The 19,765-nt window shown below is 40.3% G+C and overlaps 1 protein-coding gene across 1 annotated transcript in view; it reads left to right on the plus strand.

The window, feature by feature from the left end:
* The first annotated feature begins 282 nt into the window (after nt 1–282).
* Nucleotides 283–19,765, plus strand: part of LOC310935414 (solute carrier family 45 member 4-like) — a 36,267-nt gene continuing 16,784 nt past the window's right edge. Inside the window, exon 1 of the mRNA XM_083899308.1 lies at nt 283–1,094. Within this exon, the coding sequence (XP_083755434.1) occupies nt 764–1,094 (331 nt within the window). The 5' untranslated portion in view covers nt 283–763. The remainder of the gene's footprint in view (nt 1,095–19,765) is intronic.

The raw sequence follows: 19,765 nt of genomic DNA on the forward strand, positions 1-19,765 counted from the left end.
ATATGGATTTTTACTGCCTCTAATAGACAGTAAGGAAAGAGGGAGAAACCTCAATGACAAAAAAGACAAAAAAGCCATAAACGCACACACACACACACATACACACACCCCCACACACACATGCACACACACACACACATGACACACACGCACACTCCAATAAGCAAATGCACACTATCTTGGAATGTACCGCACGCTCTACCTGTGAAAAGTCAACTGCTTCCTTCATTTTGGAGAATTTCTAAAGAAAATTTGAGTTTGTCCTTTCCACTGTGAGGAAAACTACACGACAAGAAGAGGATTTAAAAAAAGAAAAAAAAAAAAAGAATAGTTTTGAATTTGAAGTTTTTTTGGACAATTTGTTTAGTGAACAAATGGTCGCTGATAAACTCTTTTGGTTTCCTTATGTATGCTGATCTGGAAAATAGAGATTCAGGCTTGAGGATCAGATAATATATATATATACATTTTGTATTTGTTCACTGTCCACTGCCTTTTTAATTTGAACAGAAATCTGTTTCAGTTTTAAATTTGTGTTTTTGGAAAAGCTCTGTTACAGTTCCTGCACTCCACCACCTCTTAAGCAAGTTATATAAGAAAGTTACAAACACTGATAGTTCCTGAAGATTGTAATTTAGTGACCTTTTGGACGTCACCACTAGTTTTAAAGTCAGTTCAAGTAACTTGCAGTAATTATTGTCAGATTTGTGTAAGAAAGGGTGCGCCTGTTTTCTTGTGGTGCGCTTGTTTTCTTGTTGCGTGCATGCCCTCCACCATGCCTCCCCAGAACACAGAGGCTGACGCTATGCAGGTCGGATCTCTAGTGGATGGAATTCACAACAAAAACTCCACGGCATCAGGAACGGATGAGGAGAAAGGAGGAGGAGGAGGAGGAGGAGGAGGAGGAGGTGGGGGCGGCAAGGCGGATGGATCGGGAGGAGGCGGTGGTCGTGGCGGGGAGGAGTCGGCGAGCGAAGGATCGATGGAAGGCATTACTCTGAAGCGATGGGTGATGCACGGGGCTGTGATGTTTGGCCGTGAGTTCTGCTACGCCATGGAGACGGCGCTGGTGACACCTGTGCTGCTGCAGATAGGTGAGTGCGTCACCCGCACAAATCTGCATCACACGTTCCATGACAAATGTGGAAACGCCATCTGTCGATTTGTGAAATTAATTTTAGCGAAGAAGAGCATGACACAACCAACCCGGTAAAAACATTTACTTTTTACTGATTAAATGGAGAAATATTTTGTATCAGTTTAAAGCTGTTCAAGTTCAGAATGTCCATTACAACTTTAAAGTCAAAGATAGGATGTATTTTAAAATAATGTATACACGGTATACAGTTATTTATGTTTGAAAACAGAACAGCACCAAATCCCTTCCTTGCTGAGGTCAGACGACACGCTTTAAGCTCAAGAACTGGCCGTACTGATCGACTTCAAAGTCAAAGTCAAAGTCAGAAGGTTTAAAAAGAAGCCGTGAACATAAAATGGTTTGTGGGAAACAGGGAGTTGTGTTTGTACCAATGTTGTTCTGACATTTAAAAAGACACACTGGGCACAAAGACACCACCTCCTGTTCAACTTGTTTTGATGGAGTTCCACTGGATCTGCCAAGGGATTAACAAGACACACGCGCACACACATGCACACACACGCACACACACGCACACCTCCGGTTGCACACAGAGTGTAATGTCATTTGCACCCAGCGTTGCCTTTGAGAATATGCCAAGTCCAATTTTGTCTAGAGTACACTGCAGCCCCAATGCACAGAGGGTTTGAAGAGTGAAAAGAGAGGAAGGGGAAGGAGGGAGAGTGAGAAATGGCAAGGCTAAAGAAAGAGGGGTTACCTGATTTATAATTTAAAGTCACAATCCGTGGAATCCCCACTGGCTGTCTTTCCTCTCCAAATCTCTCCTCCCCCCTCTGAGATGTCAAGTGATCTCCTCGCTTACATAACTGAGTGGCAGGTCGCTCTGTGGTCACCGTCACTCTCCCTCTGCAGAGAACCAGGCGTTCTGAGCTGTACTTCCAAAGGATATGTCTAAGATCTGCCAAGTGTTGGATACTGAAAAGATTTAAGCCTCATTAAGAATCTAAATAGCGCAAACGCTACACCAGTTACAAAATGATATTCCCTCCTAAAAGCATCCTGTGCTATTTTTATTTCAATTTTACACCTGCTTTAACTGCCCTAACCTATTTCACTTAACATCTCTGAGCCCTTAGTATAATTTTGGAAATGCTGGGTCATATAACTGCTACAGACTGAGTCAGCTGAAATAAAAAACTAGACAGAGGTGAATTTGGTGTCTAGATGCGATTTGTCCTATGGAGAGTTAATCCCGTCAGTCATGTCAGTCTCTTTTTTTGGGTCAGGCTAATTGACTTTCATTCTGACCCTTTATCCTGATCGTGGGTGTAGAGGATTGCTTTTCATCCAAATGAATGATGCAGTAGCTTGCACTCTGCAGTGCCTAGACCACAATCAGGATCACTGTACCTCAGATCAGATAAGATTCAGTAGATCTGTTCAGATTGCAGCTTTTGTTGTTAGGCTTTGTTGAAAAATCACAGTGCACCAAGTTCACTGTGGGACCAGACTAAAGGCTGAGAATAACAAAACATTTTATCCTTCATCAAAATTAGTTTCAGGACACCTGAACAATCTTCATCAAATTAAAGCTCTCCTTCTTGCTCCTGACCAACAAATATCTGGCTCCCCAGCACCTGAATCTTTCATTCTGTACATTGACATTTACAAAATGTTGTGGTAAAACAGGACTTTTAAAATTCATGTGAGCATTTTAGTCAGACTGAAATGGACTGAAAAGTTTTACTAACGTAGATAATAAAGTTCAGATAATCTTATTGGGAATCAAGGTACTACTGCATGTATCTTCAGTCAGATCAGTGTTAGATTCAAGTTTGTGTAGGTGTTTTGCATGTACTACAGTTCCCACCCCTAGCTAATACTCAGAAATAATAGAAGAAGCTGGTACCCAGAACAATAAGACATTACCAAAATTATGGTGAAATTTTGGCCAGTAGATTTTTCGACTAACGACCAATTTTATGCTCTATCATTGTAAAGAATTGGATAAATGGCGTAGCTTGACTTAACTATGTAAGGAACTGTACTCCAGTTAGTCCTTAACTTTGTCTCTATACACTTTGGCACAGGACATGAGGTAAAACTTGAGGTAAAAATATTATCTGTTGTGTGACCTGAAACAGAAAGGATAAATAAGCAAAATGTACAGTAGGTTTATAATATCCAAATAATGCAGTGAGAGAGCTGAGGCTGCTACAGTCGCTCAGTATGAGATGGACTACATTTATGATTGTTTGACCTATAATGACTGTGTGTTCCGATCAGCACCATGGATGCATTATGATAACCAGATTTGGAACGGCAGAAGCGTTGTTGCCAAAATGTCTCAGTGACCAACTGTAGTACGGGCAACAAAGGACTCTTGCGTGGTCCAAAAACACCATTGTAAAAGTGTTTTCAGCACCATTGTAACACATCTGAAAATCTGTTGAAAGAACAAACGAGGAGGAAGCAATGCAGAAACAAATCACTGGGTGAGAAAAGTCAACAATGTTTTCCTTTTTAAACGTAAATCCAACTTGTCTGCATTTGTCCTACTTTAACCTCACTGTGACCTGCTTTGCCACAAAGGTAGGTCTTGTATCAACCTTCAATGTGGCAATGCATGCCAGAAACCCACTCCAGCTACTTGAATTTGCTGGATAGCTGATAAGCTGGCTGTGCTGGCTCAGCCTCAGTGAAACCATTGTGTGTGTGTAAACCCCCACAACACTGGGGTCAAAGTAAGAGGAGTGTGTGTTTCTGTGTGAGTGTGTGTGTGTGTGTGTGTGTTCAGCAGACTGTTCTGGTCAAGGAATCGGCATTGACCCAGCTTTGAAGCAACGTCTACCATACAAGGCAGGACGTCTGCGTGGAGCTAATTTCTGTGTCTGCAGCAGTCACTCACACAAGGATGCTGGTGTTTTCTCTGAATGGAGGGACTCTCATTACAATAATTAGACTGATGATAGTTGATAGATGATGATGATAGGGCGATGGTGGCACAGTAGAGGGAGTTGTCTTTGAATGGGAAGGTCAAGGGTTTGTCTCTCCATCTGTCAACAAACATGGGGACAAGTTGTCGTACCTTTTTAAGAAAGAGATCAGTGAAGTTTCTCAGCTGAAAGTTTCAAGGTTTTTTAAATCTTGTGTACTATGGTAGTTTCTCTAAAACTATTGATTACATTGTCTTTAAAAAAAATAAGATTTCCTGGGGTACTGTTTCGTCCATGGCCCCGACCCCATTTGCCAATGAATCATCATATGATTGTCTAAAAACCCTCAAAACAAAATGTGCCATCATCAGCTTTTATATCACTTGCATGTGCCATAGACTTTCTGCATGAACATGTTATGTTGTGGTTAGTGTAGTGTAGTAATATTGCAAGTTTCATTGGATTCTTATATACCTGGAAATATTCCATAACACTCCATTTGAAGCGTGCCACAATAAAAGTTGAAGGACTTCACAACTCTTCATCAGTAAGAATCCGGTCACAAAAACACTGGACCAAATAGAGGGGATGAAATGGGATTAGGCCCATTATCTTTTGGATGACATGCACCGATATGGATCAAACACTTTTCCATATCTGTCTTTCAGCATTCATGAGCCTTACTGTACCTTTAATTTTCTAACCTATGCCACAGATGTGTCCCGGCAACAGATCCAATTACCACAAGCCTATTTTAAAATCACCTCTAACAGTATAGTTGGGACTGAGAGCCACAAAAAAAGTCGAGTGCTCAAATGAAACCTCTGACTCATTTGTTGTAAGAGACTCTTGTCTGCTGCTCAGCTAATGGTAAATGTGATGTCATGTATTTAATCAAAATGTTATCCATTATCTTTGTAAGATAATGGTGTAATTAAGAAGATGATTGCAGTATTAAGTTTTCTGTTCTCACATTAAGACATCACGATGACAGCTCAAATGCATTATGTAGAGATTTACAGTGATTTTACCTGTCCTTTTATATTTGCCTTCACGTCACCTAACAACTTAATGCAGCTAATGCACCTGAGTAAGATGAAAGTGAGAGAGATGGAGTTAGTGGTAGGAAAAGGGATTAAGAGAGGTGATGGGGAGGAAAAGAGGAGAGAAAAGAAGTGGAAGAGTGGGAGGGAGAGGAGAGCCTCTGAAAAGAGAGAGTGGAACAAGGAGGGAGGGTTTTGAGTGCAGATGGCGTGGTGTGTGGTTCTTTGTCTGGAACATAGTACATTACATAATGAGCTTTCTCGGAACTGAGACTGTGACTGAAAAAAGATGTTCAAGTGTCATCGTCGTGATCTAAGTGCAATCGGAAAGAAAAAAAAAAGGTCAACAAACCATAAAAACTGTATTTGTGTGAACAAAATTACACAACATTCTATTAATGGGGTTTCACCAAACGTGCGATTATTACTTGGGAAGGTAGGTCAACATCTGGGTCTTCAGTGGTCAATGGTGTTGACCGAAAGTGTTTTGTTATTTGCAAAACACTTTTTTTTTGGAAATATTTCTGCAAATATTCAGCTGAGAGAGACAATCTCTGGTTTGTGTTCAACCAAACCTATGATGGCATATGATATCATCATGAAAAAGCCAAAACAATGCTCGACAATGATGATTGAAAATATGTTGTGCATAATTGAAAATTGCATTTTAGAGGCATCTCTTTATCCGATGGGACTATTGGCCTGACCTAAAGCGTCTGTACATAGAGTAAAATTATAGCCTGTGATAGGATAATGATGTCACAAAACTAACTTTTGGAACCAAAAACATCATATTTTTTTTTTAGATGAATCAGTCATTCATTATCACTAGTGCTGTGCCGGTAGGTAGTATGTATTCCTATAGTGGGAGCTGGAGAAGAGGTTAGGGTTAGGGTTAGCATAAGCATTTTTGATGCTAATTGAAAATAAAAAAAAATTGTGTTGTGCCTAATGAGGTTGCACAGTGTTTGTATTATGTTAGCCCTATGCTAATGCTAATCATAGCCTTGCTAGCTTACCTTTGGAAAGAGGTTCGCCAAGTAAGCCGCAAAGTAGTAGCATGCTAACCCTAATATTTATATATGTGCTCGCGTGTTGGTGAAAGGACAGCCTCTTCACTCTCACCTCCCTGCTACAGACAGCGCAGCTGCTGCTGATGAGCCGCTGCCTGCCTGGTGCAGCGTGATAAATCAGCGAAAAATTTAAATTCCTCCAAAAAATGTGAAAATCAAGGATGCACACCATCGGGCCATGCTCAACCCATATCATAAGTCTTAGGACTAACGGTCAGCGAGATATGCCTATCACAGACAGACAGACAGACACACAGTCTCAACTTGCTTTATAGATAGATATTACAATATACAGTTTGAATAGCATTTGAAATGCATCACCATTGAGATACTTTTCATTGGCCACTAAAATTGCAATCACTAACAGTACGAAAAGTGTGATTTTCTCCAAAAATGCTGGAGAAGGTGAAGATGGTCTTTCTCTGCTGTCGTTTCACTTTTAACCTCATTAATGCAGTAGAGTTTCAGGAGCGAACATACAGTATTTATACTTCACTCACTTACAGAAGCAGCAGCTAAGCCACCAAGGTGGTACAGTCCAGACCTGGCAGCCCTTCAACTGTGGAGGCCTCCTTGGCTTAACTAAAGGAGATTACTGCAATCCAACAGCAACTGCCCCCTATTTACTCAGGTTCGATGGCTGAAAGCCTCGGATTTTCGTATTACTACCTTTAGTTCTTTCGATCTCCTTTGATAAATCACTCACTCTTAGAGCGAAATAGTATTTTGACTTATGCTTGAGAATGTAACAGCTAATATGAGCTTCGTAGCTTTAAAACATCTTCACATATCCCAGTCAGTTTTTGCTTTTGTGAGCTTGTTGTTTTCAAATGACAGCTACTTGGTATTCTTTTTGTTTACACTACATAATGAAGAATTTGTGCTATTGACTGTGCAAAAATCCAGTTGATCTTGTGTAGTCTGCATCAGCGTGCCAGGTAACCTAATCTACTGGGTGATCCCATCATGGTGGATGGTCTAATCGAGCAGATGACCTTGCAGCGAGTGTAATACAGGGTTGTATAAATGAGTGTCACACAGAGGCTAATCACCATAATCTGACCCAGTCATTCATGGGGCAGGATAGAGGTAGAAGGACAGAGGACAGATGAAATGTGTTATTTGAAGAGGTGGAAGTAACAGTCTTTATATAAAGGCACATTTAAAATATATTGGAATTCCCCCATGTAGAGACAAGGTGACAAGTGAGAATGGGACAGTGGGAATTGTTTTTTTTATTGCTAGACTGAGGCCTTCTCTTTAACCTCAGTTATCATTTTATGACATGTTTCCACTGAATGGAGCATTTCAATTTGGTATATCATGGTACATTTATTTTTATTTATTTATTTTGCGTTTCCAGTAGGATTAGTACTATCCCTTACGATTCCATACTTTGGCACCCTGCCCTTGGAGATACCAGAGTGAAATGGAGCTAGACGGCTCCAGTCAGCTGATTGGGCAACAGAATTTCGCGTTTTTTCCTCCTCTTCCCAAACATTGTAGTATGTATTGCATAGCGGTCGATGTTGTCACTCAGTGCGATATCACACTACCCATCTCACTGGCACGGCCATTGGGCACAGTGCACACCCTGTCTACCAAGTAAAGGCACTGTTCTCAGTCTAAACGCAAGCCTGACCCAGGGCTTCACCATTCCAAACCATACCATACTGTACCAAACTGAACCATACCATGATGGAAACACAGCCTCTTTCACAATGGAATAAGTGGATATAACTGTTTTTTGCTTGTTTGGTCTGCCATGTGCTGTTATATCTCACCCCTGAATCATCTTTGCATGAATTGTGATGCACTGGAAGCGAAATGATTTGGCGGAAGAAAAAGAGAAAGGCAGCAGCTCTATGGTCTCAGTGATCGTCCCCAAATCATGCAGATGTGGGGATTAAGCAAATTGGAAACTATATAGACCAAGGTGTGAGTGTGAGAGTGAATGGTTGTTTGTCTCTATGTGGTCATGTGATGGACTGGCGACCTGTCCAGGGTGTACCCCGCCTTTTTCCCCATGTCAACTGGGATTGGCATCAGCGCCCCCCGTGACCCTCCTGTGTAGGATAAAGAGGTAGAAGATGAATGAATGAATGTTTTGGCATCTTTTACCTCAGTCTCTTTTTAAGTAAACTGTTTAAAATCTAAACAGAGAAGAAATGAGTGTGTTCACCCAGGTTAGTCTTATGTTCCCACTGATGCAGATTGCAGCCAAAGCCACTAAAACCTGTGTACATTGCAGAGTTATTTGTCCCAGGAGTTAATGCTGATTAAACACATGTAAAAAAACAATTTACATGTGAAATGTGAGACACGGTTCTTCACCATGCGGTATGTCAGTGCAGAGAGCGAGGCAGTGATACCAGTCAAGTCACTTATTTAAAGCCTTTCTATTTATAACGGTTGATATAATCTCTGCAGTAACATGTTTTCATTTATCGCTCTTCCACTTACCAAAATGTGGTTATGAGTGGGGCCATTCTGCATGCAGTTAGGTTACATTCAGGTGTTTTTGTTGGTGCTTGTAATATTCAGAGTCAGCGAAATGCCTAAGTCTGTGAGACAAAGCCGCGCTTTGTGTGTCGATACGTTACGGTTGTGTGTATGTGTTGTTTCAACGCAACAGGCAATAAGCAAGGTATGTGGATGCTAAGATATGTGAGGCATGCGCAAGTGAATGTGTGTGCGTGTGCATTGGTTTGTCAGCACATTGCTCCCTACCTCCCCCCACCCCCACCCCACCCCCCAGGGAGCTGAAGTCATCAAAAACAAACCACCACCAGTGATCTCAGGTGATTATGAGGAACATGGAAATATCAGGGGAAGCAAATTCGAGCAGCAGTGACAAATAAATACAAAGTTGGTAGTGAAATGAGTATACTTAAAAGAAATAGATGTAGTGATATTTTAAGATCTTTAGATTGAGAAACTTTCTGTTGTACTTTCATCACAATACAATGTTTTTTGTATAGTTTTCCACTTTGCTTTATTTATTTTTAATTTCTAAATGTGTTTCATTTTCCTATAGTCAGTCTATAGTGAATAGAAAACAAATAGAAGCCAGCCAGCGCCAGTGCCAGGTTATTGTGTGTGTGTGTGTGTGTGTGTGTGTGTGTGTGTGTGTGTGTGTGTGTGTGCCTATTTTTAAAGGGAGAAGATAAAAAGATGTGTTGACACTTGATGACTTTGACAGAATATAATTGAGAAGACAGATGGATGAACACTGACAGATTTATCCTGTTCAGTCACATTTTCAGCGATAATGATTAAGTACTAATAACAGGGTTCCCACAGGCCCTTGAAATCCTTGAAAGTTTGTGAATTTGAAAAAAAAAAAATGTCAAGGCCTTTGAATGTTTTTTTGAAAATCACCCTAAATAGACATGGGTCATTGAAAGTGCTTGGATTTTGTGCAAGAAAGAAGTGAAGTTGTAACAAACAAGATTAGACATTTACATAAATGTCAACTTCACTGTTTCATGCAGTGCATTGCTTGATGTACGTAGACGAGATCCTACACAGACCTACACATAACTACCAGTGGTGTTGTGGACACTGTCCACTGTCTCTCTCCGCCCGTTGGCGTGAGATTCCGTGCTGAACAACGAGCGAGTAACGCTGCGCAAGAGAGAGCAAATGATGACGTGATGCTCGGGAAATGAAAAGATCAATGAATGAAGATCTCTGTCTCACCAGAGAAAACTACTAAGACTGACTTTGACTCAAGATCCCAGGGTCAATCACTTGTCCAGATGCAGAGCGTGCTGCAAATCAATAAAAGTGGACGACTCTTACAAGTTGCCCTCCCATCTTAAGCTGTGTCAGCACATTCTGTCCTTTTGACGCAATTGGTCCTGGAAAGTCCTTGAAAACTCCCTTTATATGACTCAACCAAGGTGTGGGAACCTTGTAATACAGTTTTTCTGTGTTTATTATCACCACTTTACTATATGATACTGCGTATTCTGATGATGAAGGTGATGGGGCTTGATGTGAAACGCAGTTTCTATTGTGCATGTGTTGTTTCAGACAGAAACACAGTTCCAGGTAAACCTGCAATAAGCATTTTAGGGTTGAAAGCCAAGTTTAGTAAAGAACTCACTCACTCTCACTCATCTTCTACTGCTTTATCCTCCACATGAGGATCGCTGGTGCCAATCCCAGCTGACGTAGACGTGGTATAATGAGGACATTTTATTTCCAAAATCGCAAAGTTAAGCTTCCCTGTTACTTGTAAGATAATGTTTGATTTTCTGCAGACTGACTGACTGACTGATGGAGGCCTTTTGATGTCAGTCAGTAACTTTATTTAAGGGACACATAGGAATATACAGTAAATGCAAATGTTTGACTACTTTGCAGAGTATTTACCTGAATATCTTAGTGTGACATTTTAGTTTGGTTTGAATATAGAAGTAGAAAAGCCAGTGTTTCCTTCTTGTTTTCCTTGATTAGAAGACGTTAGTGATCAGTTGAAGGAGTTGATAACTGAGGATAATTCATCTCATGGGAAATCCTAATTATTGAGAAGAGAGAGTTGTTGTTGTTGTCGTCGGCAAATGAACTTGTGTATCACCTTTCACGTTTCTCATTCGTGCTGACATTTTGAATTGACTCTTAATTCCTCTCTACTGCGCCTGAGGCTGAATAGGATTAGTGACTGATTGGCGGCTTTATTGATCCCCACTTTATTAGTGAAAGGGCAATAAGTTATGCTGTTGTGCGCTTCCTGTGCGTGATAGGTCAGCGATAGACTGAGCCCCGCCTCCCTGCTGTCAGTCACATATGGCTGTACTTTAAAGTAACCAGCAGATGGTGGAGGCATTAAATCAGTGCACAAATAATACATATATGGAGGCATTTGCCAGATTTTTTTCACATGTATCTCCGTCTGTCTGCCCCTCTTTCTCTTACTCTGCCTGTATGAGGTCAGTTTACTGCAGTGGTGTTACATAACTCTCCTGACTAGGAGCAGCTGTGTGTGTGTGTGCATGCAGGCTTCATGCAATTTTAATGCGACCATTTACATAGTGAGGAGTGCTTTGTATTTTATTTTCATTACCATCGTACACAACATACACACATTCAATGGCTGTCACACGTTACATGAGCTTAATGGATGAATGCAAAACCACTTTGGACCTGTGTGTGTGTGTGTGTGTGTGTGTATGCAGGTTGTATTTTGTGCATTATTCTCCAATATTTAACAAAAAAAAAAAAATCTATATCTTCTTTTACAGTGCTCTTGCACTATTGTTCTACCTCCATTCATCATTACATGCCCCCCCCCCCCCCCACACACACACTCATGCACATCACTCAGTATTTGACTTGAGAAGGCACTTTGTTAATGACGACCTTGGCGTTGCAGCTTGTTTTTGCCTTTGTGTGGCTGTGTGTGCGTTCTTTCTGTGATTGATGCTCACACTACCTCTTGCTGCTGGGAAGTACTGTACTGTACTATGAGTCATTCAGTTCTCCCCTATACTGTCTGTCTCTGCCCATTTCTTCTCTCACTCTATTATCCTTGAGAACATAATTACTGGCTGAAGTTACAGTTATAGCGTGTCGCACAAGCTGCTACCTTTCTTGTATGTTCTCCTCTCTGCAGTCAACGGGCTTCACAAATATCTGTAGGGTGTTTTTGATCATCTATTTGTTTTGAACAAATAGATGATGTTTAAATAACCCTTTAACACCTGAGCCTCAAAATGTTTTTTTTGTTGTTGCTTATTTTAATCATAAAAAGGCCAGAAAGGGCCAATTCCAATTCCTATCTTAACCCTCAATCTTAACCCTCAAGTTCAACCCTTAATCTTAACTGGTTATTTTGTCACTTAGAAATGGGACACCCCTTAAATGCAGATACGTCTTCAGACTGTGGGGGGCAGAATAACGTGAAAGCTGCGTCCAGTCTGTCAACTCCAAAAAAGAAGAAGAAGAACACATTTATGTCACGATTATTTATTTATTATTTTATTTCAGTTATTAAGTTATTAGGTTGTCAGTTAGTTATAAGATGATACTCATACAAATACCACAACCACGGACATATTCAGCTGACAGTTACCACACACCACGGCTTATTGAAAAGTAAACGATAGCAGGCATCGCTTGTCCGCACCGGCCGGCTATTGACAAAAGATCGTGAAATAAAAATGAATGTTACGCAACAATGACGTCAGTAATCCATAATATGGGTCTAAACTAAGATAATACAATGGTTTTCATAATTTTTATATCTCTATTAACAAAGAAAATACTTAATTTGTAGTGTACTCATTTTGCTGCTTTTGGCGCCATCTTTGTTATGTGAAAATACGCAATGCATTCTGGGTAGCCCTTGCTCCCAAGGGTGGTCTTGGAAAATCTCAATATTGAGGGCGATACAGCCCTTAAACTTGTCCCTCAACTTAATTTTTCTGAGAATCGGGACAGCACTTGCACTAGAGGGAGCGCGCATTTTTGAGATTGAGGGTTAAGATTGAGGGTTAAGCAAGGAATTGGAATTCACCCAAAATGTCCTGTGAGTAAGTGCTTTTATCCATTTTTCCAGAATAACTTTTTAAACTGAAATTACCGTAATAACCACACATGGGCCTTGACGTGCAACTTCTCAGCCTTATTACGGTAATGCGAAGTGCGCTTGTGTCATCTGTGATATGCTGTTAAAGTGATAAAAATAAATGTTTAATGGATGTTTTTCAATGTGAACAATATACACTGTAATCTTTTTTTTGGAACATATCATTTACTCAGAATACATTTGACCTGCAACTAATGGTTATTTTCGGCATCGTATGATCATGCATTCCTTATGGGTATAACTGGTGTCATGATGTAGACTGCTTATTTCTTCTTTATGGGAGAAGAATATTTGTTACACAGTTAAAGCAGCAAGTCTTTGAAATAGCCTGAAATGGCTGTAGGTGGTAAATGCATCAGCACGGATGTGATGGAAACAGATTTGTTGTTTAAATGGGTGTAAACTGTAGATACTCGAGGTTGTGATAACGGTATCGGACACAAAAAGATCACTGTGAGTGTATTACAAAATTATGATTCTTGATTCCATAGTTTACAAAATATATATTAATTATTCATTTCAGGTGATGTAGCGTAACACCAGATGCTTATCAATAATAAAATAATATAATAAGTAAATATTTTATATTATTTTTTAATTATATATATATATATATATATTATTTTAATTTAATTTTTTTCCCCTTTTTGTCCTTCTCTCTGAATGATACACCTGACTCATTTCATGTGATTGTTGATTCAAAAACACCTGCTTCCTCCTTTCCTTTCCTCGTCGTCTGTCTTTCATTTGCTCGTTCTCACCCTCTCTCCTTCCTGCCCACTTTCTCCCGTCACGACCTCTGCCCCACTCTCACTTTCACACCATTTCTCCGGCTCTTTTTCGGGGACGCTTATCATTTTTCTCTTGGTTTTCTCACGCCAGCGCAGGATATGAAAGGATTGTTTTGTGTTTATGGGAGAATGGGAACGGGACAGATGTGGGAAAGAGGGAGAGAAGGATGTGAAGGGGAAGGAGGAGAGAGTTAAGGTGGCGTTTGTTTCGTTCTTCAGGAAAAGGCCAAATTGTTGGGAGATAGAAGGAGATTTGTTGTTTACTGAGGAGGAGAGGCTGATTTTAGTTCATTGCATGAGGAAAGTTTTAGAGAAGGATGAAAATAAATTAAAAACACTTCATTAAAAAAAAAACAGGCATGATTCAGAATGAATCAGAACCACAACTTAATTGGCAATTCATTACTTTTTAGACTTTAGAAGTAAAAAATCAATAAAGGACAAGAATAATGAATACCATGAAGGCAGAAAGAAATTAATAACACTCACATCTGGAAATAATTATACATTATACAATAAAAAATGAAAGAAAAAATATGTAATAAAAAGTACAAAAATATACAAAATATGTCACACATGACTATTTTATAGTGTGGAAATGATGTATTTTGGATAATTAAAACATTTCAAATCGTGAAATAAATGACATTACTGCTGCAATATTTATGTATTGATATAATTCATTATTAACTTTCATAAAAACAAAACAAAATGTTTCCTATTTTTTTTAGTTTTGGATATTGCACTTTATTGTGATTTCAATTATTTTCTGATGAAGTTTGACACCGTGTGATCAAACCCACTGGAGGATAATGTGAGGATGTTGTGGACACAACTGAATCCTTTTTCTGAGGCATAATTTTAAAAAAACAAACAAAAAAAAAACAGTGCAATATTTGTTGAGAGATGGGGGGGAGAAAATAAAAATACAGCTGAAGACTTCCACAGCTGCTGAAGGAGAAACAGGAGTGACAGAATGTGTAAAGACATAATGTGCGAGGTGAGTGTGGGAGTGGGAGTCTCTGACCTTGTTGATGAGGTCAGCTGCTGCAGAGGGAAAGAAACGAAAGTGAGAGCAGTCGCCATCTCTTTTACCTGCATATCTCAGAGCAACCTGTTTGCAGTTTAGTCGTGTGTAAATGTACATTGTAGGTGACGAGTTTCCCTCGTGACATTTGTATTTGCTCTGTAATTATGATCCTATTTGTTTTCTTGTCAGGTCTGAAAGGATGTGTCCACACTGACACCTGACAGACCAATGTGGGTTTGTGATATCTATGAAAAGTAAAGGGAAAATGTATGATAATATATTATATATTAATCAGATTTACATGTTCTTTTGCAAATCCTAAACAAACACAGTATTTGTCTGTATCCACAGCCCTTGGCCTGATGCTAATCGATGCAAAGTTGATGCAAAGTGGGAGTGAGTTTAATTTTAAACCAAAGCAGTGGAAAAACACAAGCACGGAGTGCAAACGTGATTAGCACAAGGCACAGGCAGTAGCATCCATATTTGTGGTTTAGAAAATTTAACATGCATTCAGTGCATCGGTGTGACTCATTAATGTTATTTTAATCGCTTTTGGATAACAATGGAGCTGTTTGGCAAAGAGGAATAAGATACATGAGCATAATACTTGTCAGGAAGACATTTAAATAAGAATAATATAAAACGGATAATCCTTAAAGGTGAAGTAAGTAGTTTATAGTGACATCTAGAGGAGAGGCTGAAATTTACAACAACAAACTGCTCCTCTGCTCACCCCCTCCCTTCCCTGAGCGCTACGGTATCCTCAGCCGGTCAAATGTCGTCCTCGTCGTCTTTCTCCAGATGAGGTTCTAGTATTTATTCAGATGTACAAGTGTTTTTTTATATATCGATGTAAAATACGTGTGGTCCTCCATTCTAAACGCGTAAAAAGATCCGCTCTCAGCCTCGTCGCTCCTTCACTTCTTGAAACACTACGAACATGAAACAAAAACTATTATACAGTGACTAAACAATGCAGGAGCACATAATATGTATAAAACAGTGGATTTTGGGTTATATAAATACTACACAGTGTCCCTTTTAAATTACACCCAATTCCCACTGGTCAAAAAAACGGTTCAATCCAGTTTCACCAGTGGGAATGTGTTTAATCTGCAGTAGCTCTCAGGTCAAAAGACTCTGCAGTGCACACAGTTTTTTTTATCAGCCTCAGCTCTGATCAGCATCAGATAGAAGGCAAGACTTGGGCGAACATGCTAATTTATTCTTCGTCTGCTCTGTTTGATCCTTGCTTTTTTGAAACTTAGCTTGGTGTCTTTTATTGCATCATTCAAACCCATGGTTGTCAAATCCCGCTTTTCCATTAGTGATAGTACCTGGTATTTTTTCAGTACCTGCTCCTGGTGAGGTTCCAAGTGAGCTTAGCCGATACTATACATGATGTCGCCAGAGTGCCGGCCACTGATTGGTCAGAGGAGCGAGTCAAAAGTCCGACACAAGAAGCAAACTGGACAATGCCGAAATGTAGATGAGTTAAAAAAAACTTAAAATCCTGAAAACAAGTGTTAATCTCCAACATTTGGCAGGGTCATTTCTAAAAACTCAATATTTAACAGGAATCTGGTGTATTTAGCGACAAAGCACCGATCGCGTGCCCGTGAACCAAGGGGAGCGGTATCTCTCGCTCCATCTTATCTAATTTTACAATACCAGTGTGTGAAGTATATGTGAGGAAGAGGAGGATGATGAGAGAGCAAATGATCTTTTGGGAATAAATCTGCCTCCTGTGAAAAGTCTTTATCTGCCTTTGGCATAGTAACCATAATGTTATCAGTTGTAGCTTAGTTTATTTTCTTTCTCTGACTCGTTTTGTGTCTTGAGCATCTGTGATGTCACAGTTCATGCTGATGCTGGGCTGGAAAAAAAACACCTTTTTGCCCTTTGTTAGCGGCTTCACTCTGCTTTAAAGATCTCAGGTGGACCAGACCAGTGTAAAAGAGGCTTTACTTCATCTGGTGCATCAGGTTCTGACTTGTTACTAAGATTAAACGCTGATGTCATCATCAGCTCCACACACACAGCAGACATTAATTATTAATTGGACATCATCTGGATTAAGTTTGTATATCCCATGTTTCTATGCTTGCATATTTCACTCTGTTGCTGTGGCACATGCAGCTGGCAATACTGTTTTCAGTGGTTCTCTTGTGAGGTCAGCTGATGGACCTTATTGTAATGGGATCCATCACGTTCCCAACAGTAATATAGGTCTACAGTCTGTGTTATTTCGGGAGCAAAAACATTTGCAGAAGATTCGCTTTCTGCAACTTCCATTTCCTTTTTTCTTTTTTTCCTCCCTCCCTCGCTCCCAAACTTCGTCAAGCTGTGGGAAACAATTTCAAAACTAATTGTACAAGAGCAAAAACAGACATACAGTAATCCTTGTTCAGGTTCTGTGCGGAAACAAGGAGAGGACTGTTGTGAAAATATGCAGCTCGGATGGAAGGACTCATAGTATTCATATCGGCTGATCTCAAAACGTCCCTTTGAAGAAGGAAATGATGCGTGTCATTCGTTCTAAATTAAGTATTTATTCTTCAGGTAAATGGGCGTCGTTTTGGGTCATGTGGTTTGAGGCGGTCGGACTGACTGCTACTGTAGACGCTCAAAGTTTTGAATTGTCGCTGCTGTGTGGAGGAAACGCACAAGGTCGTGGTGATGAATGGACAGTCTGTCTGTCTGGAGATCCATTTTTAGTGTGTGTGCGTGTGTGTGTGCATATGTGTGTTTGTGTAACTATGCTACACTTAGTTTTAGGATTGTGGACAGATTCAATATATATGATATAAGTATGTGTGTGTATGTTTATTTCCACACTGAGTCATCTCCACTCTCCACCACCTTCCAGCCTGAATATTACTTTTTCTGTCCGCCTCTTCATCCTATCAGCTTTCTCCTCCCCTCTCTTATCAGCTCTTTCTCCTCTCCTCTATCTGTCCTTCACATTTCTTCCTCCTTCTCCACCGTCTCTCTGCCTCCTTTTTTTTTTTTTTTTTTTTTGATGCTAATGCTTTCTCACACTCCTTCATTCCCTGTTTTCTCCCTCCCATGTCTCTGGTTGTGTTCATTTCTCTTTCTCTTTTTCTAAAATACTTCCTGCATCTCAATTCTCTCAGTATTGTTCCCTCTGTGTGTGTGTGTGTGTGTTTGCAGACAGTACAAGGAAAGTGTGGGAACTCAGCTTTGTGTGGGTTTTTTTTTTTAAATTTTTTGTAGGTGTGTGTGTGTGTGTGTGGAAACGTAGACGTATCTTAATTTACTTGCTTCTTTCTGTGTTTTGTGCGTGTGTGGGAACTGTTTACTACCAACTGTTTTCCTGTTTTGATGTTGACAAACCTACAGACAGACAGATTTCTATCTGTTTCTTTGTCTCCAGCTTTACGGCTGTGTCACTGGTTTGACAGGTTATTGTGTATGTACAAATTGAAAGTGCATGTGTGTTTACTCTGTGCCTTGTTTTTCATCCATGAACAAATGCCTGGGTTTTATGCGCGGCCCTACATGTGTGTGTGTGTGTGTGTGCGTGTGGCAGAAAGAAAAGATTGAAAGGGTGGGAAGAGAAAAAAAAACACAGAGAAACAAAGTTTTCCTTCGTCAAACAAACCCCACAACAGGAAGCTGTGTGTGACTGACACAGCCATATTAGGAACAAGGAAGCAAAGGTGATGGAGTCTCTGTGGGGACACGGTTCCCAAGACCTGGTCGCCATGGCGACAAAGGGTCAAGCCCTGTTTATGGCTGTCTGAACGGCGAGGTCAAAAGAAACGTGGCCTGCGATGTTTAAAGAGAGGACGCACTGTTGATGTGGCACAACTGTGCGATTCTGCATTGAGTGTAGAGTCAGAGCATAGACACTATATACGGGAGAAACAAACTGCTGTTGTGTCCAGCACTATGTCAGTTTACCTACTGGTGTCCACTCATGTGTCCTGATTTATTGTCCTACTTCCAAGGCTTCACTTTTAAATCTGAAAGGCTGCGTCCAATTGTGGTGTATCTCTCTGAGTCAGTGCAACCGGCCTGAGATATAAAAGAAATAACATTTTATTTAGTGTAAGCCACACATTGCATTTTGCAAAATTGACCATTTCTTCATGGTCTTCTTCAGAAACTACCCATCATCACTCATCACAAGTTTGGTTCGGATCGGAACTTCCATCACAAAGTTATTAGAGTTTCGTTCTCTGCGGTGAAAAACCTGAATTTTCGCCAACTTTGCCGCCCCGTAATGACATTCACTGTCATTTTCCCCCCGCTTTTGTTGTTATTTTATCAGTCCTGGATTTTTTTCCATTGTTCCAATGCTAAACAAATGCTCTATACCAGCAGTCCCCAACCTTTTTTGCTCCACGGACCGGTTTAATGTCAGGAAATATTTTCACGGACCGGCCCCCTAACGCTCTCTGGTCGCTATGGTAACGCTTAAACGTGCCTTCAAAATAAGATACACAAAACAGCTGTAAACGTTTCATTAATGTTGATATATTTGTTTCAATCGCTGAATGAAGCCTGTCATATTTGGAACAAGAGTCGGGACATTAAATTGCTTGCACAAAACTATTGATCAGCACTCAGCTGAGAGAGAGAGAGTAACGAGTGCGAGTGAGTGAGGTCTGCAGTCTTGGCCATTAGTTCATTTGCTTATTTTTGTGTAGGGTGTGTAGGCTGAATACGTCGCACAAGTAAGTGAGTTTTGCGACTCACTCCTTGTCACTGAAATGTGCTGCCAGCGGTGACTTTTTCTGAGAGAAATCGCTGCAGCGGCTCTCGCTGCAAACACTCTGCATCCCGATCTCCCTCGGGATGCGTCAAGAGTGAGTCATAGACGGATGTAACGGTGGGAATCCGGTCATTTTTCAAAATAAAACATTGTTCAGACCCCGATAATAAATAAAACGGAAATAATGTCATTTTATCCAAGTTATTTATTCTTTCTGTGCGGCCCGGTACCAAACGACCCAGAGACCAGTACCGGTCCACGGCCCGGTGGTTGGGGACCGCTGCTCTATACCACTGTAAAAACACACCTAGGTGGCACCAAAATTCACATTTAAAGAGTTAAACGTCCTCATACAGCACTAGTCAGAGTGTTGTTCTGGGATCACTGGTTGTGACAGACACACTGTTTAAATGTTTGATGTACTGTATTTATTCATGCCGTGAGTGGATAGAAA

The sequence above is a fragment of the Microchirus variegatus genome (genome assembly GCF_963457635.1).
Source record: "Microchirus variegatus genome assembly, chromosome: 13".
Classification (NCBI taxonomy): Eukaryota; Metazoa; Chordata; class Actinopteri; order Pleuronectiformes; family Soleidae; genus Microchirus; species Microchirus variegatus.